Source organism: Oncorhynchus nerka, linkage group LG22 (genome assembly GCF_034236695.1).
Source record: "Oncorhynchus nerka isolate Pitt River linkage group LG22, Oner_Uvic_2.0, whole genome shotgun sequence".
In the NCBI taxonomy this organism is placed as follows: Eukaryota; Metazoa; Chordata; class Actinopteri; order Salmoniformes; family Salmonidae; genus Oncorhynchus; species Oncorhynchus nerka.
The window spans coordinates 33,977,427-34,003,258 of NC_088417.1; the positions used below are offsets into that span (position 1 = coordinate 33,977,427).

General features: G+C 41.2%; 1 protein-coding gene across 1 annotated transcript in view; it reads right to left on the reverse strand.

Moving 5' to 3' along the window:
• LOC115105116 (cadherin-12-like) overlaps positions 1 to 25,832 on the reverse strand; it is a 198,730-nt gene that overhangs the window by 108,068 nt on the left and 64,830 nt on the right. Inside the window, exon 2 of the mRNA XM_029626751.2 lies at positions 5,579 to 6,006. Coding sequence (XP_029482611.1) covers positions 5,579 to 5,824 — 246 coding nt within the window. The 5' untranslated portion in view covers positions 5,825 to 6,006. The remainder of the gene's footprint in view (positions 1 to 5,578; positions 6,007 to 25,832) is intronic.

Here is a 25,832-nt window from a genome sequence, read left to right on the forward strand (position 1 = left end):
CGTATGACTAAAGTGCTGGGAAAACAACGTACTGTACTGTTTTTTGTTTTTATCTATTTACTTCGCCCCAACGTCAAGCTGTAGTGTCCACTTCCCTATCAACTGTTGTCAAGGGAATACTGTGACATTACACATGTTCTAAGTTCTCACTGAACGGGAAGTACCATCCATATTGAAAAATAAAAACAAAAAAAATAATTAAAATGTATTTTTACATAAATTAAATACTTTACATGTGAAAAATAATAAATTGGCCCAAAACTGATTTATTTAAATTTATTTAATACAGTTTGAATACATCAAAATATATATTGAAATTTAAAAGCCTGTTATATGAAATGAAGTGCCGTTTAATATAGACCACATGTAGAATTAAATAAATCAGATTTTTTTACATGAATAAAGACTTGTGCAAAAATGAAGCATTTTGACACATCCCTCCATGCACCCTCGGTGACTTCTAAGAAGATTCTAACCCACTTACCACCAAGTTTTCACCATAATTGTAAAGCCATAGTTATTTTGTTGCTTTGACAAATTTGTTTCTGAAGATTATTATTTATTTAATGTGATTACTGATTCATTTTAAGGTCAACCCTGTTACATGAACTGTACTCTCGTTTCAATATGGTGAAACTATTCCTTTTTACATTAATTTTAAACGAAACATTGAACATCCAATATTCAAATCATGGTGGAAAAAGTAGGTGAGCTGGTTCTACTCTTTTTTGCCATTTTCTGGTGAAAAACTGAGCAGGTCGAGCATGACACGTCAACCCTGTTACCCATAGACAGGCTAGAAATGTTTTAACAATGTGAATCTTGCATTAAATTGCCCCTCCCTGTTGCATACAACAAAATGTCATTCCCCCTGTCAGAAGGGGATTCACGGCTGATTTAACTAGTAATTACCAGTTGGCGGGCCGTTCAAGTGGATTTTTCCCAGATGTGGTATATTCCCACTTGGTTATAAACACAGCATAACACCGTTAATCATCTACTGTAGAGCTGTATAATACCAATAATTGAAAGCACAAGACTTGGACCTACAATGTGACATATTGTTGAATGTTGTATGATGTATAGATTTGTATAAATCGAAACAAAATTAAATTAAAATAATAATAAAAACAGCCTGGTACCTGGACTCACTAGATTGTTTTTCATTATTTAATCAAGAGAGGCACTTACTATAGTACTTTTAAAAAATTTCTCTTAAGATGGGGAAACTGTTTTTTTAGGAAGTTGAACATGTGCTCTTTATGACAGGATGTAAAAATTTGTAATTTAAATGATATTCCTGCCAAAGTTTTGGTTTGGTGGCCCCAAAAAATATCACCATTGATCAATACCTAACGAGTTATTTAAGAAACCACGTTGGCCACCATGTAGACTGGATGTCATTGTCAGGCATTACATACATTTTCATTCATGCTAAAAATGCATCTACTTCTACTTCAAATACATTTTACGTGACGTTAAATATATTTATTTCCATATGGGCACTGTATACACAGTACAGTGGCTTTATGATAGCTAGCTTGCATGTAATTTCTGACAAACACATTGCCTAAAGTGGGCCGAAACAGCCTGGTATGTCAGCTACTCTCCAAAACTACAACTTTTGTGGGACAGTCATTCATAACCATTATAGTGATGTCTGCCAAGATGGCAAAAATAAATGTTATAGAGAGAGAGTGCATGCTGCTGAGTACAGCGGGGAGAGTTTAATAGTGATTGAGAAGAAGGAGCGGGACTTGATTTATGGCCTATCAACTGATAGCAGTTTTTCTTGCAGATAGCCATTGCTCAACATTGGGACTGTAGGACATGATCTAATTGTTGAGTGTATCAGTCTTGTTACATTATCCCCCAATGCTCTCCAGGCCTTTATTTCCTTGTAATAAAATGGTAAATTGTTGATCTGCTGCATATAGCTGTTTTTGTTACTAAGGCAGTGGTGTTTTTCACAGCTTGTACAGACAGTAATGTAATCCCATAGAGAGCAAACTAAGTTATTTTGTGATCAATGAAGAAAGATTTATGTTTGTATTTAATGTATCAAGTGAATGCATAACGGATTGCCCTCATAAAGTGCTGTGTGAAGGGCATTATAGACCAGCAGAGAATACCATTTTTGTTTTACTGTTTTAAATCTCTGTATATGGAACATTGCAGAAATTCTGCTTTAGGGGTTTGGTAGTACTCAAAGTAAAAACAATGCAATGCCCCAAATGCTATTTATTTTTGCATAAGTAAAGTCGAATGCATGCAAGTCATTGTTGTTTTATTGCGTTTATTCCTTTGACACATTGACAAGTGAAAATGCAAAAGAAGATTTTTCCTCCTCTGGCGTGTCACAGAAGAAAACAAACGTTGCTTTGCTTGCATTCATTATTCCGAAATAGACGAGAAGGCAGTTCTTGTGAAGAAGTCTTAAAAAATTCCTTTCAGAATTCCCTTTCTTCCCTCTTCCCTGCCATTCCCTACTCCAGTAATATAACCATTTTATTCACCACAGAACTGTAACCTTCATCTATTTGGATTGCAATACAAGTAGATGCAAACATGAGGGATGCAGTGTTATGGAGGTTTAAACAGGGGGCATCTCATTAGACTTTTTATTTTCAGTAATAGGGGTGTTGTTGTTGTGTTATTCTGTTTTGGTTGTCGCCCTTTTGGGTTTTGGCCACTGCAAGAGAGTGTTGTCATTACTTTCTTGGCAAGCACACTTCTCTTGGACCAATTTTGATGTCTCGTCTAAGTTAGAAAGCAGAACCCATTCTGTAAATCACAGCAGCTTTGAATTTTCCTCATAAGGCCTCCCCAAGTTGTGAATTCATGACATCCCAAAAACGTTTTCCCATGAAGCCTTGATGACGTCATCTGAGATTATCAGCAGGGCAAGATGACACGACCTATTCATCATACTTAATTTGGAGTGAACATGTCCAAGAGTCCTTCCTCAACCTAACCCATGGAGAACATTCACAAGATGGAATCATCTATGTGTAAGCAGGGGTATAATCAAAGTCGCATTTAAGATATGATTTAGAAATAAACAAGAAACTCCTAGTCACTGACCAAGAAACCGTAAATCCCCCCACAAAAAACAGCGAATAGCAGCAGACGTTTATTATCTATGCATAGTCACTTTACAAATTACCTCGACTAACCTGTACCCCTGCACATTGACTGGGTACCAGTACCCCCTGTATATAACATCATTATTGTTATGTAAATGTATTGTATACATTTTTGATTATTTAGGTATTTTTTTACTTTATTTTATTTAGTAAATACTGCATTAACTATATTTCTTCAACTGCATTGTTGGTTCAGCACATTTGAACATTTTGATTTGAGCAGCAGAGAGGAGACCTGGTCTGCTTACCAAATTGTACCCTATTCCATATCTGGTGCACACTGTGGGCCCTTGTTAAAACTAGAACACTATATAGGGAATAGGATGCCATTTGGGATGCATCCCAGGTCTCTTCTCTGCTGCTCATCCTGTGTCTGTTAGTACAAGTAGCTAGGCGAAGTGCATAAACAAGCTGGTTGTTGGATGTTGGTAAACTCTATTCTAGAATGAATGCATAGTAATTATGTTTGTGTTCTGATGTGAATGTATTGCTGCAAAGTCTAGTCTTGATGTATTATAGACATTAATTCCAGCCGCATTACAGCCCACTCTGGTCAATTACACTCTGGAAAATAAAACAGTAAAACAATAAACCATAATTATGGATATATTATGGATACAGTATCTGTACGAAGACTGTGCTTGATCTAAATCCCTGCAAGAAAAGCCACTGTCTGACACCCAGTTAATCAAGTGTCCATTGTCTAGGTAGCATACGCTCCGTTGGGTCTCTCATCCCGTGACACTATTTATTTGGTTGCAGCAGATTATCCCTCTTTAAGATTGTCCTACGGAAGGTCGAGGGACTTGATCTCCAAATGCCTTTGATATGGCAGAGAATCAGTCAATTATTTTGAAGCGGTGCAGCGGCCAGGGATTAAGTGATTTTGGAGTGCAGCAGACAGACAGTACCAGGGCTGCTTTAGCCTGTGAGACTTTCACAAACAGTGCAGCATGTCAGGGCTGATTGCAGTGGCACCGGGGTAGATAAGTCAGTCTTACTATTATCCTGCCTAAGCTAGGGGTGCCAAATTACAACTTCAGCCTTAAAACCCCTCTGAGTTTAGTTAAAAGATGTCTTAAGCCAGATCAAGGAGAAAAAAACATATTGTGAATTGCAAACTTCATGCAATTCAGTTCAATAAGGCCAGGTGTACACTACACGATTTTGGCCCCAATTTAGCTGTCCCAAACTAGTTTTTGAGATCGGAGACAAAATCCCCATGTCATTGCCTACTCAGGGCATGTGGCCATCACCGACACTTGTTTAATGTGAGCGGGTCAGAGATGCAATCTGAGAGCTCCCGATCTCATCTTTGAGCAGTCCCAGACGTCCTGAAATTTTCAAACGTTGATTTTATCGGCACAAATGCTCTTGTAGTGTGAGATGTGCAACGACAAGTTTTTAGAACGGTGATCAGCAATAGCCAATGATAGCTTGCCAGGGAAAAACCCAGTGAGATGATGACGTTGTTTCACATCACCCAGAATGTGTGGACTCTCGAGCAGGAGCAATTACTACTAGTATGCGTTTGTACTTGCCTTTAACCAAAGCGTCAAATCGTTACAGATCTGACGTTCACAAGCAATGTTATTAAATTCAAAATGTTGGCTAGATATTCCAACTCTGTATGGCAAGTGTGAATGTCTGACTGAATGTTTATGATGCTGCTTTGAGCTACAACTTGTTGCTACATTTGTTCTTATCACATTTTTTTTGCGACACAGCATGGTATCGAGAATCCTCACGACCAAGTAAATAATATTTTAGTGTGTGACCACCGTCTGTGCCACATCGTTGGCAACACAGAAAACTACAGGAAAGAGGGTTGTTTAACATGAGAGGCTCATTGATGTTAGGATTTTGAAAGTCGTGTAGTCTCCACCTGGCTTTAGTCTAGGAGGTGCGTGTCCTCTGTCTTTTACTGCTGTCAGAATCCTCCCTCCCTAGTAACTAGGATGTTCTGACAGATTTACAAGAGCCATAATTTAAATGTATTCCTGCCGGGTCATTGATCCATTCACCACACGAATGCTGTGTGTAGCTGCAATAAAAAGTGTCTGCCCGACATTGAAACATTGGCATAAATCTAAAAAAGAAAGACATTTTTCATTGATTTTTCTTTCATTCATATCCTAATACACTCATGAAAATAGACGTTTTCCAAACACAACCCATCATGAGATTAAAATGGTCAGATGTACCTCCAGGAGCAAAGCTAAGTAAAAGATTGACAATTGGTAATAGTGGGCTATGTCAAGGGACATAGAACTCTATAATTCAAACATGCTCTACTCCTGGTACCACTACCAACGTAGCTCTTCCTTCTCAACTCCATCCCTCTCACACCCTCATCAATTTCTCCCGAGCTCTTAGCTCTATGATTTATGACACACTCCCATGCAATTAATAACAACATAAAGCATCCTTACCTTGCCCACGTACTGTGGGTCTGACCCCATGTACTCCTCCAGCACGAAGAACTGGTTCCATACCCAGCCCCTCTTGACTCTCTGAAACCCAGATGCCCCATTTCTCATCGGGCCCACCAGGCTCCTGGGATGCTCCTTTCCCAGACTGCTCCTGCTCAGCGGTGCGCCTGGCGGGCGTACAGGAGACAGGGAGCCTTTGTCGAAGACAAACCAAAGGAACAGTAGCAGGCAGTTCCTTGTAAGCATTGGCGGTCTGTGAGTTTGAGGTCTCCAAGTTAAAGTCCCAACAAATGGAAAGCCAGATCACAACTGAAAGAGGAAGGGATGCTGAAACCGTGGTGAAGGAGTGGACTGGACACAGCCAAGATTATGAGCCGCTGGCCGGGGTGGGTTGCCTGTCACGTTCAACGATTAATGGAGCTCATCACCTGGAGGAGAGAAATCAGAAAGAAATGTTAAGCTCCTTCGCCTGTATCCTTTATCTCTGTCACCTGTTGAATAATGTTATTAATAGGCTCCAATTACACAACACACAGAAAATAATGCTTGTGTCAAAAGAGAGCAACTAATTTTGAAGAAAAACTTTCTGCATTTTTGGTCAAAATGTCACCTTGAGTATAACAGAGTATGGAAAGAAATGACTATGGATGATCTTATAATTATGCCATAACAATCACAATTCTGTCATTTGACAGCTATACACACCTTTTATTTGTTTACATTTTTTAATTAACTAGGCAAGTCAGTTAGGAACAAATTCTTATAAGACAATGACTGCCTACCCAGGCCAAACCCTGACAACACTTGGATAATTGTGCGCTGCCCTATGGGACTCCCAATCACGGCCGAATGTGATACAGCCTGAATTCAAACCAGGGACTGTAGTGAGGCCTCTTGCACTGAGATGCAGTGCTTTAGACCGCTGTGCCACTCAGGAGCCCGAGTGAATGAACACTTTGGAGATTAACAACAAATATTTCAACTCCCAGCTCCCGTCCTATTGAATATTTTATTTGTCCCGATATGATATTTTCTACCTAATTTACTGTTTCCACTGTATTTTCATTCAAATGCTATTTGAGCTATTGGAGATGGTTTAGAATTCCAAATGCAGGTGTGTGCCTATCTGGAAGTAGAAGATTAAATGTGCCATACATGCTTGAATGTATATCTATTTTTCTATCATTCCTGCTTTACCCATCCAGGATATTTGTTAAAAAATGTAACAAACTGCATAGAAAGAGTGTATTTTTCAGCAAGCATCACTTGATGCCTGTTGCCTCCTGATAGTTTCAAAAGCTCTTGATAATAGCCTTTTGAAGTGAACACATGCCAAAGGTACAATCTTATCATGTTTCCAGGTTTGCACGGACCACACCATAGGTTAGCAGGTGGCTACTACCTATGATGGAATAGAGAAACTATGCATTTTTTTTATCACAGACCTTCATGGTGAAATAATCCATCAAAGGTTTAAATTCACACCAACCGTAAGGAATAAAGATTGTGACATAATTTATAAAATGAACAGTAGATTTCCCTTCTTTTGTTATAAAAGGGAGCGATCACAATTTAATTGAGGATGCCTATTTTTGGCAAAGCAGTGTGCCACATAAAAACAACTTGATGAATAGAGGCCATTACTTGTCCCACTGCCTCCCAAATCATTCCAATTACACATTGGAATGAAAAGATGTGTGCATCCCAAATAGCACCCTATTCCCTTTATAGTGAACTATTTTTGGCCAGAGCCCTATGGACACTAAATAGGAAATAGCGTACCATTTGGGATACATATGGAGTCTTCTCCCCAAAAAACACTAAATAAACCCATCAGATAAGCTATCTGCTGTTCTGTGCACTTAAATAACAGTCTGTGTGCACCTCGGCGATGCCCGATTAAAAACAAAAAACACAACATATCAGACCAGTGTCAACAATAACAGAAAGAAAACATATCAAACCAGTGTCAACAGAGAAAGCCAATACTGTGTTTGTTTTTCAGTGTCTCTCATTCCTCCAATTATCACAGTCCGGTATTCACATTAATTAATACATGAGAAATACTATTTAATCCTGCTTTCATATCACCCACGCTAAGAAATGCTTTACAACGCTTATCCATTCAACATGGCCATGGGCTAGTAGTGTAGTTTAATTGCATTGTGTTAACTTAAAATTTGTATACGAAGTACAATAATGAATTGAAATACCCTCGATCCTAAGCGAATATGTTAACACACAAAATATATATATATAATATGCTGTATATTTAACACAAACTATACGTTGTTCATAAAGCCTTATTTTGAGGGCCTAGTTGATCCCTAATACATGGGCCTGAAACTCCTACACATCACTTTGAACCAAAACTAAACCCATCATTATCATTTTTCCTGGTTGGTAGTTTCCTCAAAAAAAGCAGGGAATCTGAAATCCTTTAGACAGGAGTTTTGAGGTATAATTATGTACTCATTGCTGAAGCTACAAAGAATGACCATAAAGAGTACCATTACACTGAGAACTGTAATGCAGTGGCCTGAAACTCATAGTTTACAGGCTACGTCAAGCCTGCTAGTCACATGCTGGTTTGCAAGCTGATGTATAATTTATTTTGGAATCCAGCCAGTGTGGGGATTTTCAACTTTTATTAATTTCAATCACATGTATTCAAGCAGTTTGCTTTTCTAGAAAATGGATACAACAACCATGTCTCTGTCACTAACAAATACAGTCATGGGTGGTAAATATAATTTACTCGAAAAGCAAGACACACTTGGAAATATTTGAAAAAGGCTTTACACTATGCAGTGTGTTAATTTAACATTGTTCCGGTGTCTATGTGGGTTCACAGACAACACTTTCAGTGTTGGTTTAACACTCTCAATGTAAAATTATTGTTGTTTTTTTACACTGGAGAATTTGTTGTGTAGATATTTATGTATTAGCTCAGAACCCTTTACCCACAAACAGTACATTTAGGTTGAACTTCAGTCTTCAGTATATGTGCTGTACATTATCCAATTGAATCCAGACGGACAGCACCTGAATAAAAGAACATTTGAGCTTATTAGGCCCAATCATGAATCCAGTTAAGCAATTAAAAGATTGGATTTCACAAAACCTAGAAAATACAAACAAAATACTGTTGTTCTGGGCAAGTGGGACAAATCATTTCAACCAAGCTTTGGCAATATATAAATGAGTGAACAATTGATTTGATCACAGAGCCGTATAAATGAGAATTAACCGAATGTGTTCATTGCCAATCATAAATTGAGCAACCATTAACATCATTTATACCATGGGAAAACCATTTAAAACACTCAAGCGTTCAACTGTAAGTTGCTGAAATACTTTATGCTTCAACTGAGCTAAGGTCTTGTTACAATGTGATGAAATGCAATGGTGCCGATATACAGTAAATGTTAATACTTTCTTGTAGTAGCATTTAAGCCATTGGATGCCAAAATAATAAACTAGAAGTCAATAATACACCCGCATTAAGAGTGGGAGTAGGAGTAAAAGCCATGGGAAATATACTCTGAATTGTCCATCAACAAAGGAGACAACTTTGTTTAGGATGATTCAACACCTGTCACACACACTCTCTTTTGTTCCTTCCTAATGTAGTTATGAGTGATATAATAACGTGAGCACCAAGACTTTAATTGCATAACCACAACCCTCATTGACATCATTGTCTTTGATTAATTTCATAGACTTGTAACATTGGCGTCAGAGGGAGCATATTATACCAAGGTTACACCCCCATACACCCGGGCATTTAAGTTGATACTGTCAATGCAGTATCTTAAAAGTCTAAAGTAATCTGCAAAGTTCCCTTGCAGAATCAGGAGGAACTATCTCGTTGAGGTCAGCCCATTGATCAGACAGGTCACTCCTTATTTAACAGAGACATAATGGGAAATGACTGTTCCCATAATTCCTGAGAATTTTGTCTACGCTCTGCTGTGCGTTCCTGGAGGGCGCTTGATGCATATTTAATGAGATAAGTTCATTAGCATGTGTCGGCCCTCGGTGCCAAGCCTTGACCCACCGTGTCTGCCTCAGATAACACCACGCAGCCGGCTGACAGCATTCTCACACATCACCTCCCATAATCAAAGAACATATGGCTCACCGAGCTGGTGGCGCAGATTGGGAACCGTAAGAAAATCCCTCGGAAAGTTACTAGTTGTCAAGGCCGTCGTAAACATGACAAACAGATAAACGGTATTGACTCTGGCAGAATGAAAAAAAGAGAAAACTGTTATCGGGTTGAAGTTCTCCTTCTGCATATATTTAATTTTTTATGATGTGGAGGGTGATATTTTAATTGTGTCACCACCACAGGTGCGTTGCTGGGTGACATGAGTGTCGTCCTGAGGTGCAGAGAAGTCAAAGTTGTTTTAATAAGGTTAAGGACACGTCTGGACCAGATTCAAGAGTTTGAAAACAAGACATGACTCTCAGATGTCTTGTAATTTTGTTTATATTACAAAGTTTGGCCATGGTTCTAAGGGGACAGGTGTCAAAGACTTTTCATAATATGATATTTAGATGTACCATTATATGGTGGTAGCTCAATACACTGTCATTTCTGTATAGCAATTTTTACCAGATTCGGGAAACAAGGCATCTGTTGCAAGCCATAACTTCACAGGAGAGCCTTTTGAATATTTTTTGTATCAAAGTGTGTTTTATGGCAGAAATGCCTTCTCAAACATGTCAACTTTAATGTGCCTTAATAACAAATTTGTATGCCATCTGTAAATATGAATAAAATTGTTAAATTACGAGCCTTGTTGGTTAAGCCACAGAAAAAGTAAGCAACCTTCCCACTAGCCATGATTGGGCTGGACATGCCGAGACAGGAGTTCGGATTGGTCTGCCATACAGATGGCTTCTGTCTATTTGAACTTGTCAGTCTGTGTTGGTAATTCTGACGAACGCCGCTTGTTTAAAAATGTATTGTGTAGTAGAGCTGCATAAGTGTTGCTATCCTCTTTCTGGAGGATCAAGTTTTGAAAACAGTGGAATTAGAGTATGATAGTTAAAGAGATGGAGAAAACACCAGTATCCGGATTACATCTTCAAACTAAGGGCAACCATGGTAGGGCATTCCTGACAGGGAGACGGGTGCATCATGCATGATAATATATACAAGTAAGATAGTCTAGCATTAGCTAGCTACATTTTCAGATATTACACGTTTATAATTTTGACAGAAAGTAGTTTCATTTCAAGCTAAAGTGTACTGTTAGCTAGCTTGATAAAGTTAGCTGGCTGGCTCCCTAGCTGAAGTTATTATCCGTTTGCTTTTCTAGTTAAAGCTTAATGTTAGCTAGCTAACATTGAACCTGGTTGGTGAGCTCCATGGACTGTGGCATTGTTGTTTAAATAGCTAACGTTAGCTGGCTGGCTCGTTACCTAATGTTACATGACATGTGTGATCTTAAACGTTGTTTACCTAGCCAGCTAGCTAACTATATATCTTTAGCTAAAGTGTACTGTTAGCTAGCTCTCTAAAATTAGTTGGCTGGCTCCCTAGCTGACGTTATTATTCATTTCCCAGAGCTGTTTGCTTTTCTAGTTAAAGCCTAATGTTAGCTAGCTAACATTGGACATGGTTGGTTAGCTCCCAGCACTGTGGCATTTTTGGCACTTTGTTCATTGATGTTTAACTAGCTAACGTTAGCTGGATGGCTCGTTAGCTGATGTTACGTGACATGTGTACAATACCTGTTGAATATGGCCGGTGTCAGTAAATGTCTGCAAAAAATGCATAATTAAATTATTGCCAGCACAGATGGTTAGGCTGTTTTCATGTTATCCAGAGGTAAACAAATGATCGGCCAGAGCGTCAAGTGTGAGCTCCAAGAGCACTCCGAGATGGGTGGGGCTAAAGCTTGAGGGTGTGAACGATGGTGAATGGGTGTAGACAAGGAAGAGTTCTTCACTAGATACCAAGACAGTTAAAGGCGATTTTCTCAAAAGTGAGTTTACAAGTTGATTAACTTTCAAAGCAGAATTACTTTCCCATTGTTGCTCAAATGCAATGTATAATATACCATGTTGTAGCTCTGAGTCTCTACTTTTATCCAATGTAAAAAAAACACAATTTCGAATTTTACTTAGTTAAGTCTCTCTCTCTACGATGCTCTGCATGAAAGTGTATGTCAATCTGAGCTTGTTCATGTCAGTGCCGCATACTCATCTTGGTGCAGAACACAATGCTGCATAACAGCTGATTAAGGTGCTTTTACTGCACTGAAAACTCATCTGGTAATGACAGCAGATGTTTCAGGGTTCGACAAACTCAGCATAATGTTTAAGGCACAGAGTGAGAAACTGTAGGGAAGCTGTGGCTGGTGGGCTGGCACAACCCATACTGAATAAATATGAACAGGCATTCAGAGACACGACCCAAATAAGGAGAAAAACACCTCTAACATCAGTGGAGAGTGTAGCCAGTGCAGTCGTGTTTACATCGGCCAGACGAAAGCAGGTCTTAATATGCCTGGGAGCCTCAGGGACTAGAGGAGGAGAACATAGCATTGGTGGAAAGGTAAAGAAGATGGGAAAGGAAAGGTAGTCAAAGAGAGAAAACATGTCAGAGGAGGACAAACTACCTGGAGGGTGAGAGGATGGGGAAGGTAATAAAAATGGACTAACAACTCTCCAGCCAGGCTACATAAATAATCAGGGAGTAAAGGGCCCAAAGGGCTGTGGTCAAAAGTAGTGCTCTATTTAAGTGATAATGCCCGAGAAACTGGTGTTGGGTGGATATATTGGCACGGATGTTGTTAACTGTGCCAATTTACATTATCCTCTAAACACCAGCTTCGAGGGCATTATGACTTTATGCACTTTTAATATCACTTTTAACGGGTTAACACAATATTTAAATAATGATTGACATAGTCATTAAAAACGTTATTTTGATTCATTTATTCATCCTATTTCATCCTTCCACAAGATATAGTCCTGACAAAAATCTAGGCTTGCTACAAAAGCCGGCTGGTCGCTCGTTTTATTGGTTCCATTGCCAGATACGTGACCCAGTTGTTTGTTCTAAATGTTCCATTGCCATACTGGCTTGCAATGTTCTTATCCCTTGCTTGCTAGCTAGCAAACTGCGGCTAACTTACAGTCAAGTCAGACAGTGCAGCCAGAACAACAACGAAGTAGCTTCATTTGCATTTGTTTAAGCTGTTTTCCAGTGAAATTTACATCCATAACAATGAGGTAATGATGCTCGATTTCACCTGGCATAGAAAATCTGCTCTCTAATTAGGACAATGTTGTTCAGAGGAGCCAGCCAACAACGCAGCTAACACAATCACTTCAAACTGCAGCTGGAAAGACTTCAAACTAGCTGTACTTTATTAGTTTTACCTGTTTCTATTGATGGTTCTTGATGGAAACCTGGCACCATTCCTACGGTTAAGCACTGTGGAGGCAGCACCGTGCTGTGGGGATGTTTTTCAGCGGCAGGGACATGGAGACTAGTCAGGATCGAGGGAAAGATGAACGCACATCCTTGATGAAAACCTGCTCCAGAGCGCTGAGAACCTCAGACTTGGGCGAGGGTTCACCTTCCAATAGGACAACAACCATAAGCACACAACCAAGACAACGCAGGATTGGCTTCGGGACAAGTCTCTGAATGTCTTGTGGCCCAGCCAGAGCCCGGGGCCTGAACCTGATCGAACATCTCTGGAGAGACCTGATAATAGCTGTGCAGCTATGTTCCCCATCCAATCTGACAGAGCTTGAGAGGAACTGCAGAGAAGAATGGGAGAAACTCCCCAAATACAGGTGTGCCAAGCTTGTAGCATCATACCCAAGAAGACTCAAGGCTGTAAACCCCCCCCCCCCAATTTAATCCATTTTAGAATAAGGCTGTAACGGAACAAAATGTTGAAAAAGTCAAGGGTCTGAATACTTTCCAAAAGTACTGTACAGTATGTGTCTCTAGTCCAGATGTTGGTGTTTGCGACCTACATATTGCTAATGCTTATTGAATATTTACATAGACTTTAGAGTATGTCTTGAGGGTACACGGTGGGTAGTTAAACAAATGACTCTGAAATGTAGGCTTGATATGAGTCCATATGTCATCACGGCCTTATATTGGCATGTTGAGTTGCGGTAGCTCGAGAAGTTGTAGAGATAGTAAAGGGTGTTTTACGTGTTGTATAACAGTATTAATTTTACCAATTTAATTGCAACAGTTTGAGTAAATTACCATGCAAACATCCATACGACATATATTCTCAGACACTTTTGACATTTTAATCAAAAATCACATAATTTTGCACTTGAAATGTCACGTGAAATAATGTGAAAACCCAAGAAGACTCGAGGCTGTAATCGCTGCCAAAGGGGCTTCAACAAAGTACTGAGTAAAGCGTCTGAATACTTATGTAAATGTGATAGTTCAGTTTTAATTTGTAATACATTTGCAAAAATGTCTAAAACACAGTTTTTGCTTTGTCATTATGGGGTATTGTGTGTAGATTGATGAGGCATTTAAAAAATGTGTTTTTATTTTTACGTAAAGCCTATAATGTAACAAATGTGGAAATATGTCAAGTGGTCTGAATACTTTCCAAATGCACTGTATTACTATGCTTTCAATCATCTAAAAGCACAAACATGTTCCAATGGCAAGACCATGTTTGATTTTATGTGTAGTTATCATCTAAATGTCTTAACTGTTCTTTAAACCATTTAAAACCACCACAAAGTTCAAATGGGAATACAATATCCGATATTTAGAACTCGTACAACAATTTAGGCCTAGATTCAATCAGATCAAGAGTCAATCGGCTACAGCCGAAACCTGCATAGCTAATGTTTTTGACGGTGTCTGAGGTGTAACTGCATCAAATCGGTGAGCAGCTGTCTAGTCAGTGAGCAGCTGCTCTTGAACATTGTCACAAAGCCACACCCATCCCACTCGCATTAGATGTTCAGAATGAGAAAGTGTAGGCTATGTAGAAAGAATGACGCTCACATTGAAAATCATTGAATTCAATAATGAGGGATTTTATCATCCAAATCGAGGTGTAGATTACATCTCACATTCCAATGTTCGAATTTGTTAACAAGGCTGCATGGGATTTCTTGTAATGCAACTCCTTGCAGCCATTGGCAATGCCCACTTTAGGTATAATGCCAGGAGCTGCTTGTGGAGCTCCTAACGCAGTTCCACCTCTGCAGTTCTACGTCTAACACTGCCAAAACAGCCGCTATGCGGATGCCAGCTAAGGTGGATCTGTTTCAATAGAGCCCTTTATGTGTTGTCATTGTGTTTAATCTAAAAGCACAATCAAATGACCTGGGTTGCAGTTGAGATTACATTAAAAGTACATTGTGCAAGTGATCAATGAGGTTTGAGATTCTGTGTAGATTATTATAGCAATTGTGAAGATCTCCACAGACCTGCAACCTTTGCATGCTATCTTGAACATGACACTTTCTATGATTACATAAGAGAAGACATTTATAGTTAAAGTGACCTCAAAATGTGGCCATGGACGTGTTACTCTTTTTAAGGTTGAAAAAATACTGTTACAATATTTTGTAAGGTAGTCATAGCTGTAGGCTATTTACCGTATTACAAAGTAAAATTGCATTGTACAATTTGAAGGAGATGTATCTTTTGTACCACTGACACTCTGGCTCTAACTCCAGTTTGTCTAGAAATTAATAATTGATATGTTGGATTCACATCTCCATCTCAACCAAAATCTAAGTTGAAGTATAGGACTAAATCAAATCAATTCAAACTTTCATTTTTGGTTGAGATGTAAATGTAAATCCAACATATCAATTACATTTCAGATATCCAAACTTTGAAACTCTAGTCTTATATGTATTGTCTATTTTTAGTTGAATCCCGGATTGACTTGAAACAATAGCTTCAATGACTTTGCAAATGCTATATATGCTATATACACTTCCGTTCAAAAGTTTGGGATCACTTAGAAATATCCTTGTTTTTTTTAAGAAAAGCACATTTTTTGTCCATTAAAACAACATTAAATTGATCAGAAATACAGTGTAGACCTTGTTAATGTTGTAAATGACTATTGTAGCTAGAAACGGCTGATTTATCATGGAATACCTACATAGGCGTACAGAGGCCCATTATCAGCAATCATCACTCCTGTGTTTCAATGGCATGTTGTCTTAGCTAATCCATGTTTATAATTTTAAAAGGCTAATTGATCATTTGAAAACCCTTTTGCAATTATGTTAGCACAGCTGAAAACTGTTGTCTGATTAAAGAAGAAATAAAACTGTCCTTTATACTAGTTGAGTATCTGGAGCATCTGTCACACCCTGATCTGTTTCACCTATCCCTGTGATTGTCTCCACCCCCTCCAGGTGTCGCTTATTTTCCCCAGTGTATTTATCCTTATGTTTCCTGTCTCTATGTGCCAGTTCTTCTTGTATGTTTTCCAAGTCAACCAGTGTTTTCCCATTCGCCTGTTTTTTTTGTTGCTATTCTCTTTTTTCTATTCCTAATGGTTTTGACCCTTGCCTGTTTCTGGACTCTCTACCTGCCTTCCTGACATTCTGCCTGCCTTGACCACGAGCCTGTCTGCTACTCTGTACCTTCTGGTCTCTGATCTGGTTTTGACCTTTTGCCTGTCCACAACTATTCTCTTCCCTACTCCTTTTGGATTAATAAACATTGTAAGACTTCAACCATCTGCCTCCTGTGTTTGCATCTGGGTCTCGCCTTGTGTCATGATAGTACGAACTGGCCATGACAGACCCAGCAGATTTGGGCCTGCTCCGCCACGCTGTCTCCCTGCAGGGAGCCACCATTGGGAGAAATGAGGAGTTACAGGGCCTTTTGGAAGGGCTCAGTTCCTTGACGGAATGTCACGACCATGGGTTAAAGGCTATTATGGAGCAAATCAGGGAGTAAGCTCAGAGGCTACCTGTCACCTCTGAAAAACCCTAATCACCCCGTAATTTCTTTATCTGTAGTGAGTTTGTACAGCCTATCCCGGTTCCCCGAGAACCCCAAGTACCACCTCCGGAGTGATATTCGGGGAATCCTGTTACCTGCCAAGGTTTTCTTTCTCAGTGCTCACTTATTTCTGAGCAACAGCCATCTTCGTTTCCTTCAGACCAGTCAAAGATAGCGTATATTATTACGCTAATGTCAGGATGGTTGAGTTGGATACTCCTGAGCCAATTTAGTTGGGAAGAGCTAGGTTATCAGTTGGGGAACGCTCACGGAGGATGAACAGTAACTGTTGTCTGTACTGTGGAGGGGCAAGACATTTTATAGCTACCTGCCCTATTAGGAAACCCTTGTCTCTAGTGGCTACCAGCACTATGGTGAGTCAGACTGGGAGTTCCCTAATTCCCATCACCCGCACACCAATTTTTGTGCTTGTGCTGCGGGGAGACCAATCTAAGTCTCTCCGAGTGCTCATTGACTCTGGGGCTGATGAATGTCGTATGGATTCCGCGATAGCTTCGGAACTTGGTATTCCCACTCAGCCTCTCTCTGTTCCCATGGATGCTAGGGCATTGGATGGCCACTCTATAGGGGAAGTCACCCATAGTACTGTGTCCGTTCAATTACGCGTTTCTGGTAACCACAGTGAGACCATACAGTTCCTCCCCATTCCATCTCCCCATGTTTCGGTTGTTTTGGGATTTTCCTGGCTAAAAAAGCACAATCCTATGATTAACTGGACCACAAGCTCCATCCTGGGTTGGAGCCCATTTTGCCATTCCTGCTGCCTTCAAGCAGCATAGTCTTCCCCAAGTCATCTTCCTCAGGATGTTAGCAAGACTGTGGATGTCTCTGCTATGCCCACTGAATACCATGACCTCCTGGAAGTGTTCAGTAAGGCATGTGCTACTTTCCCTCCCCTGCACCGTCCTTATGACTGTGCCATTGATCTTCTCCCAGGCACTACACCACCTACGAGTCGGTTGTATTCTCTGTCCTGACCAGAGACTAAAGCCATGGAGGAGTACATAGAGGAGTCTCTGGCCACTGGGGCCGTCCGTCTGCATCTCCTGCCGGCGCAGGGTTTTGCATCCATGCAAGACCCTGCATCCATGCATTGACTACCAGGGACTTAACGACATTACGGTTCAAAATCGTTACCCCCCCTACCTCTCCTCTGCATTTGAACCTCTCCAGGGGGTCACCATGTTTTCCAAGTTGGATCTTTGGAATGCCTACCACCTGGTTCGGGTACGCGAGGAGGATGAGTGGAAGACAGCCTTCAACACAGCCAGTGGACATGCTAAACCGTTTTGTGTTCATTTACCTTGACGACATCCTGTTTTTTTTCCCGATCTGCCCAAGAACATGTTCTTCATGTCAGAAAGGTCCTTCAGCGCCCCCTGGAGAACAAATTGTTCATGAAAGCTGAGAGGTGAGTTCCACCGCTCTACTATCACCTTTCTGGGATATGTCATTGCTTAGATGGATCCTGGGAAGGTGAAAGCAGTGGTGAATTGGCCTCAACCAACGTGAAGGGTGCAGTTGCAACGGTTTCTTGGTTTTGCTAACTTCTACCGCAGATTCATTTGGGATTACAGCACCCTGGCGGGCCCCACCCTCGCCACTCACCACTCCCAAGGTACCGTTCAAATGGTCTCCAGCTGTCGACAAAGCCTTTGTGGACCTGAAGCATCGGATCACAACAGCATCCATCCGGACCCCTCACGTCAATTTGTAGTGTAAATTGATGCTTCGGATGTTGGACTGGGGGCCATCCTGTCCCAGCGATCTGCCCATCGCCAACTACTTCATCACTGTGCCTTCCTGTCGCATCATCTCTATCCTGCAGAGGAAATATGATGTAGGCAACCGAAAAATCCTGGCCGTTAAGATGGCGTTGGAAGAGTGGAGGCACTGGCTGGAAGGAGCAGAACTGCCATTCTTGGTCTGGACCAACCATAAAAGCTTGGAATATATCTGTACAGGCAAGCGCCTCAACTCTAGGCAGGCCCGGTGGGCCTTCTTTTTTACCAGATTCAACTTCACCATTTCCTACCGCCCAGGGTCAAAAAAATGTGAAGCCTGGCGCTCTCTCCCGCCGATACAGTTCCTCTGTCACATCCCGACCTCTGAAACCATTCTCCCTACCTCATGCTTTGCTGCCACTGTGGATTGGGGTTTTGAGAACCTGGTTCGCGAGGCGCAACGCTCCCAGCCTGGACCTGAAGGGGGTCCGGCTAACAGTCTGTTTGTCCCTTACCCAGTCCAGTCCCGGGTCCTGGAATTGGTTCATTCCTCCAGGCTGACCTGAAATCCAGGGTCCCGTCATACACTAGCCTTCCTCCGGCAATGGTTCCTGAAGTCTCTGCCTTCTGCGCCGCATGCACAGTGTGTGCTCAGAACAAGACTCCACGACAAGCTCCTTCCGGCCTCCTTCAGCCACTACTGGTTCCTCATCGTCCCTGGTCTCATATCTCCCTCGATTTTGTCACTGGGCTTCCCCCGTCTGATGGCAACACGTCATTCTGACAGTGGTGGATCGATTCACAAAGGCCGCCCATTTCATCCCTCTCCTCAAACTACCTTCTGCCAAGTAGACGGCCCAGCTTATGGTGCAGCATGTCTTTCGGATCCATGGACTCCCGGTAGACATGGTCTCCGATCGGGGTTCTTGTCTCAGTTCTGGAAGGCATTCTGCACCCTTATTGGGTCGTCAGCCAGCCTGTCATCCGGATTCCATCAGCGAGCCAACCAAGACCTGGAAACCACCTTGAGATGCCTGGTCTCAACCAACCCCACTACCTGGAGCATCAACTGGTCTGGTTGGAGCATGCCCGAAACACCTTTCCCTGTTCTGCCAAGGGACTGACCCAATGGAGCACTCGAAAGGGGAATCGGCCTCCACTCTTCCAGGAACAAGAGCAGGACGTCAGCGTACTCTCGGCCCAGATGTTTGTCCGCCACTGTCGACGTACCTGGATAAGAGCCAGGGCGACTATTCTCAAGAACAACTCCAGGTATCGTCGACAAGTGGACTGTCCCCGGACCCCAGCTCCCCACTACTGCATTGGGCAGAGGTTATGGCTGTCCAATCGGGACCTGCCCCTGCGGGTAGAGTCCCACATACTGTCTCCCCGGTTCATTGGTCCTTTTTCCCATCTCCATAACTCCCCCCGGGTAATCGATGGCCAGCCAGCATATACAGCGAGATGCCTCCTGAGGGTTCCACCAAGGGGCAGGGGTTTCCAGTACCTGGTTGACTGGGAGGGTTATGGCCCGGAGGAGAGGTGCTGGGTTCCTGCTAAAGACATGTTGGACCCAGCCCCCATCACGGATTTCCACCACTGACACCCCGGTCAGCCAGGTATGTGCCCAGTTAGGACGCCAGGTGGCGTCCCTGGAGGGGGGGGGGGGTACTGTCACACCCTGATCTGTTTCACCTGTGATTGTCTCCACTTCCTTCAGGTGTTGTTTATTTTCCCCAGTGTATTTATCCGTGTGTTTCCTGTCTTTGTGCTAGGTCGTCTTATATGTCACCCTGCTGTTTTCCCGTTCTCCAAGTTTTTGCTATTCTACTTTTTCTAGTCCTCCCGGTTTTGGCCCTTGCCTGTTTCTGGACTCTGTACCCACCTGCCTGACCTTTCTGCCTGCCTTGACCACATCCTGTCTGCCACTCTGTACCCCCTGGACTCTCATCTGGTTTTGACCTTTTGCCTGTCCACGGCCATTCTCTTGCCTACTCCTTTTGGATTAATAAACATTGTAAGACTCCAACCATCTGCCTCCTGTGTCTGCATCTGGGTCTCGCAATGTGTCATGATAGCATCAGCATTTGTGGGTTCAATTACAGGCTCAAAATGTCCAGAAACAAATAACTTTCTCCTGAAACTCGTCAGAATATTTTGTTCTGAGAAATGAAGGCTATTCCATGCAAGAAGTTGCCAAGACATTGAAGATCTCGTACAACGCTGTGTACTACTCCCTTCACTGAACGGTGCAAACTGGCTCTAACCAGAATAGAAAGAGTAGTGGGAGGCCTCGGTGCACAACTGTGCATTTAGTGTCCAGTTTTGAGAAACAGATGCCTCACAAGTCTAACATAATTGCAAAGGGGTTTTCTAATGATCAATTATCCTTTTAAAATTATAAACTTGGATTTAGCTAACAAAGGCCGTTGGAACACAGGAGTGATGGATGCTGATAATGGGCCTCTGTACGCCTATGTAGGTCTTCCATTTAAAAAATCAGCCGTTTCCAGCTACAATAGTCATTTACAACATTAACAATGTCTACCCTGTATTTCTGATAAATTTGATGTTATTTTAGTGGACAAAAAAGGGCTTTTTTTAAAAGCAAGGAGATTTCTTTGACCCCAAACTCTTGAATGGTAGTGTATACTGTATCATTGATATGTGACTTATAAAGTATGGTTACATTTAATTTGCTCTCTTAAACCTACCCATTTGCGTAAAGTAAAAATACTTTAAAGTACACTTACTTCACTATTTATAATTGGCAAGTTTTGCTTTTAATTCACTACATTCCTAAAGAAAGTATTGTACTTTTTACTCCATACATTTTCCCTGACACCCAAAGCACTCATTACATTTTGAATGCTTAGCAGGACAGGAAAATGGTCAAATTCACATACTTATCAAGTGAACACGTGGTCATCACTACTGCCTCTGGCCTGGCGGACTCACTAAAGACAAATGCATTTTTGTAAATAATGTCTGAGTGTTGGCGTGTGCCCCTGGCTATCCGGACATTTTTGTAACAAGAAAAATGGATTTATACATTTACGTTTGATGCTTAAGTATATTTAAAACCATATACTTTTAGACTTTTACTGAAGTAGTATTTTACTGGCTGACTCACTTTTACTTGAGTACCTTTCTATTATGTTATCTATACTTTTACTTAAGTATGACAATTGGAAACTTTTTTCACTGCCCATTGGAATGGCTTTGATAGCAACAGTGAATTTACAGTATATAGTTAAGAGATCTCTCAATAGTCATTCTCATTGTAGCACATTGGTAGTAGCCTGTGACACTAAGCATGGCTGAGCTTGGTTAAAACATTGGATGGGAGACCGAAAGGATAGCAGTAGATAGATCAACTTCCCAGTAAGAGGTGCTGCCCAGACAATGTCTCTCTTCTTCAGATAGTGGCTATAATGTTGAACATCTGACATTGTTTCAAAGGTACAAATGAAACATATGTTATCCTTTCTAGCGCAGGCGGAACCCCTCGACAACATTCCGCTGAAAAGGCAGCGCGTGAAATTCAAAAATACTTTTTAGAAATATGTAACTTTCACACTTTAACACAGCCAGAAGAGGACTGGCCACCCCTCATAGCCTGGTTCCTCTCTAGGTTTCTTCCTAGGTTTTTCCTAGCCACCGTGCTTCTACACATGCATTGCTTGCTGTTTGGGGTTTCTGTCCTCTCTTTGAGATATCAGCTGATGTACGAAGGGCTATATAAATATATTTGATTTGATTTAATCATGTTACACAACACATGTTTTGTTCGATAATGTGCATATTTATTTTTAAAATCTCAGTTTACATTGGCGCCTTACGTGCAGTAATGTTTTGATTCCAAAACATCCGGTGATTTTGCAGAAATACTCATAAAACATTGATAAAAGATACAAGTGTTATTCACAGAATTAAAGATAGACTTCTCCTTAATGCAACCGCTGTGTCAAAGCATAATCTGAGAACGGGTCTCAGAACCCGAAACAGCCAGAGGAATATCCGCCATTTTGGAATCAACAAAGTTGGAAACAACACCATAAATATTCACTTACCTTTGATGATCTTCATCAGAAGGCACTCCCAGGAATCCCAGTTCGACAATAAATGACTGATTTGTTCCATATGGTTCCATCATTTATGTCCAAATTGCCACTTGTTGTCAGCTTGTTCAGCCCAGTAATCCATCTTCATGAGGCGCAGGCACTTCATCCAGACAAAAACTCTAAAAGTTCCGTTACAGTCCTTTAGAAACATGTCAAACGATGTATGGAATACATCTTTAGGATGTTTTTAACATAAAACATCAAAAATGTCCCAACCCGGAGAATTCCTTTGTCTTCAGAAAAGCACTGGAATGAGGTAACTGTCGGGAGACCAAGGCTCTCTGCCAGACCACTGACTCAAAGAGCTCTTATGAGCCCCTCCTTTATAGTAGAATCCTTAAACCAGTTTCTTAAGATTGTTGACATCTAGTGGAAGCCCTAGGGAGTGCAACTTTATCCATATCTCAATGTGTATTCGGTAGGCCAAGCTTTGAAAAAATACAAACCTCAGATGTCCCACTTCCTGGTTGGAATTGTCTCAGGTTTTCGCCTGCCATATGCGTTCTGTTATACTCATAGACATCATTCAAACAGTTTTAGAAACGTCAGTGTTTTCTATCCAATACTAATAATAATATGCATATATTCGCATCTTCGGACAGAGTAGGAGGCAGTTCACTCTGGGCACGCTATTCATCCAAAAGTGAAAATGCTGCACCCTATCCCAAAAATGATTGTCTATGCTGAAAAGTGGTTACCATTATGACATTATCCTGTGGTGGAAATATCACCCTCAAAACAACATACATTGGATTTGAAAAAAGTAATCAAAGTATTTTCCACGTAGATTCCACATCACAATACATTGACAAATTATGTTGAAACACTGTTGATTCAACCAGTTTGTGGCCAGTGGGAAGCTATTAATAGTGCATAAGGCCAATTATTCTCAATGCAATAATTATTACAGTAATAATTGCTCTTTGATGTTCAGAGAAATGCACCATCTGCAGTACAGGGAGTAAGCAACTGGGGAAAAAAGCCTGAGTCTGTTGGGTATTGATTCGTACAGTATGCTACCAGAGCAAATAGTAATCAACCTATTGAGTTGACTCAGTACCAAAACAACAATCAGATGAAATGGGGAAACACAGAATAGCTTTGACCTCAGGTATCATTTTTCTGCCATGCTATCTTGTTCACCAATGTTTTATTCTGACATCTGTCTAGTGACAGATACAGATATTATTCTATGATCGTGTTAGACACAAGTGATTTCATTGTGCAGCAGTCAGAAACTGACAGCAGACAGATACATACAGATATACTGTATTTCTGAGTCAGTCTGAAGCCCCCACAGCTGAAAGTCGTCAGCGAGTGAGAAACTGAGCATGCAATTGGTGTCCTAGCTAGCAGATGGGCAGATTCAGGACCACATGGAGCTGCGACACTATTTTGACCCCTATCCCAAACCCTGTGCCATATGGGACCACTGCCTGAAACACTCCGCTAGCGGACACTTTTCTAGATGTGAGAGTACCAGTCCACTACCCAAAGCGTTCAGGGCTCTGGCACTCCCAGGCCTGTGGAAAGCACTAAGAGGGCTGGGGGAAGAGGGGGAGTGCAGGCTGGTGACTTGGGCCTGAGCCCATGGATGGGTCTTAAGCTGCTAGGGACATTGGGGTTGACTGGATTAAATGCCAATCATGTCAGTTATTGCTTGGGCCTGCTTAATCTCTGTGCTTTCCCGAGGACTCAATCCCAATCAAGTGACAAGTGATGTGTTTTTCAGCCCCTCAAGCACTACAGGCAAATAATGTAGTAACATTTGTAGAATTAGCTCAGACCCCCCTATGAATTTGAGTATGCAAGCTCCCAGTGCTGGCATATTACCTAAAACGTTACCTGAAACGTAATCATCAGAAAATAAATCAATTAGATGCATGTCCTACTGAACGAATGTCTCTCTGTGAGACTGAACTCTTCCTCCTGAAGATGTGGAAAGCTTTATACTGTGCAGACAGAAATGGCCAGAGGCTAAAAGAAGCAACACACTGATGTAGCGTTCTCCCGTGTGTGAACGTGTCTCGATACACTCACTGCCAACAAGGTCTAGCTATGATGCAACAGATATAGCTCCAATGAAAGATCTTCTACAATTAAAAGTGAAAATTATGACAGCCCAAAACGCTCACGGGGTCTGAATGATGTATCTTCTCCCATCCTCTCTGATGTAAAAGCTACTGTGACACACAGTACATAGAAAATGAAACAGAGTACTTGATCACATAATGGAGCTTCCTGAATCCTTCAAAAGTGACATGTTGTGCATGTTTGGGTCAGAGACGTTGGGTCAGAGGCACTGCTAGATACTCCAATCTTCACAAAGTAGATCTGGACACAAAAGGCCCTGGTTGGAGAAAGCTGTCGGAAAATGATTTACTGTAAAGCACAGGCCAAATGGACAGGAAAGGAAACTTGACTATCCACCCCTTTAAAGTTTGAGTTCTCACACTAGAGGCACTGACATACAGTTCATTTTTTTTAGTTTAGCTAACAAAGAGGAAGTTAGCCCCTAAATCTTCTTTGTCTCTTGTTTTCTGTTGCTGTATTATACAGCATTAATGCATCATAAAACTGAGCTGGTGGCACAGAGAGCTAAGCACAGAGAGTAGAAGACAAGGTAGATGAGATTTGTTATAATATAACAGCTAACATTGAGCGTAGATATTTGTGACCCTGTGCTGGACGGAACAAGATAATAGCAAAATGCTGAGTTGAAAAACCAGGGATATCCAAAAAAGAATTCATAATATGCCAGATCATTGCATCACCTGAAGCAGTTCCCTGATTTCTTGCCAACTAAATGCAAGTACCCTGTTGTGAACATTTCCTAAATCACCTTTATGAGCATATATTTCAAAATATTCTAAAATGCGCAAGCTGCAAACAGGTATATCAGTCATAAGTGCAATGTAGCAATGTCTATCCACACTGTAACTACACCCCCAAAAATATTTAGAATTCAACATACACTGAACAAAAATATAAATGCAACATGTAAAGTGTTGGTCCTATGTTTCGTGAGCTGAAATAAAAGATCCAGGATTTTGCGCATATGCACAAAAAGCATATTTCTCTCAAATTGTGTACACACATTTGTTAACATTCCTGTTAGTGAGGATTTTTCCTTTGCTAAAACAATCCATCCACCTGACAAGTGTGGCATAACAAGAAGTTGATTAAACAGCATGCTCATTACACAGGTTCACATTGTGTTGGGGACAATAAAAGGCTAAAATATGCAGTTTTGTCACACAACACAATGCCACAGATGTCTCAAGTTTTGAGGGAGTGTGCAATTGGCATGCTGACTCCAGGAATGTCCACCAGAACTGTTGCTAGATAATTGAATGTTCATTTCTCTACCAATGTTGTTTTAGATCATT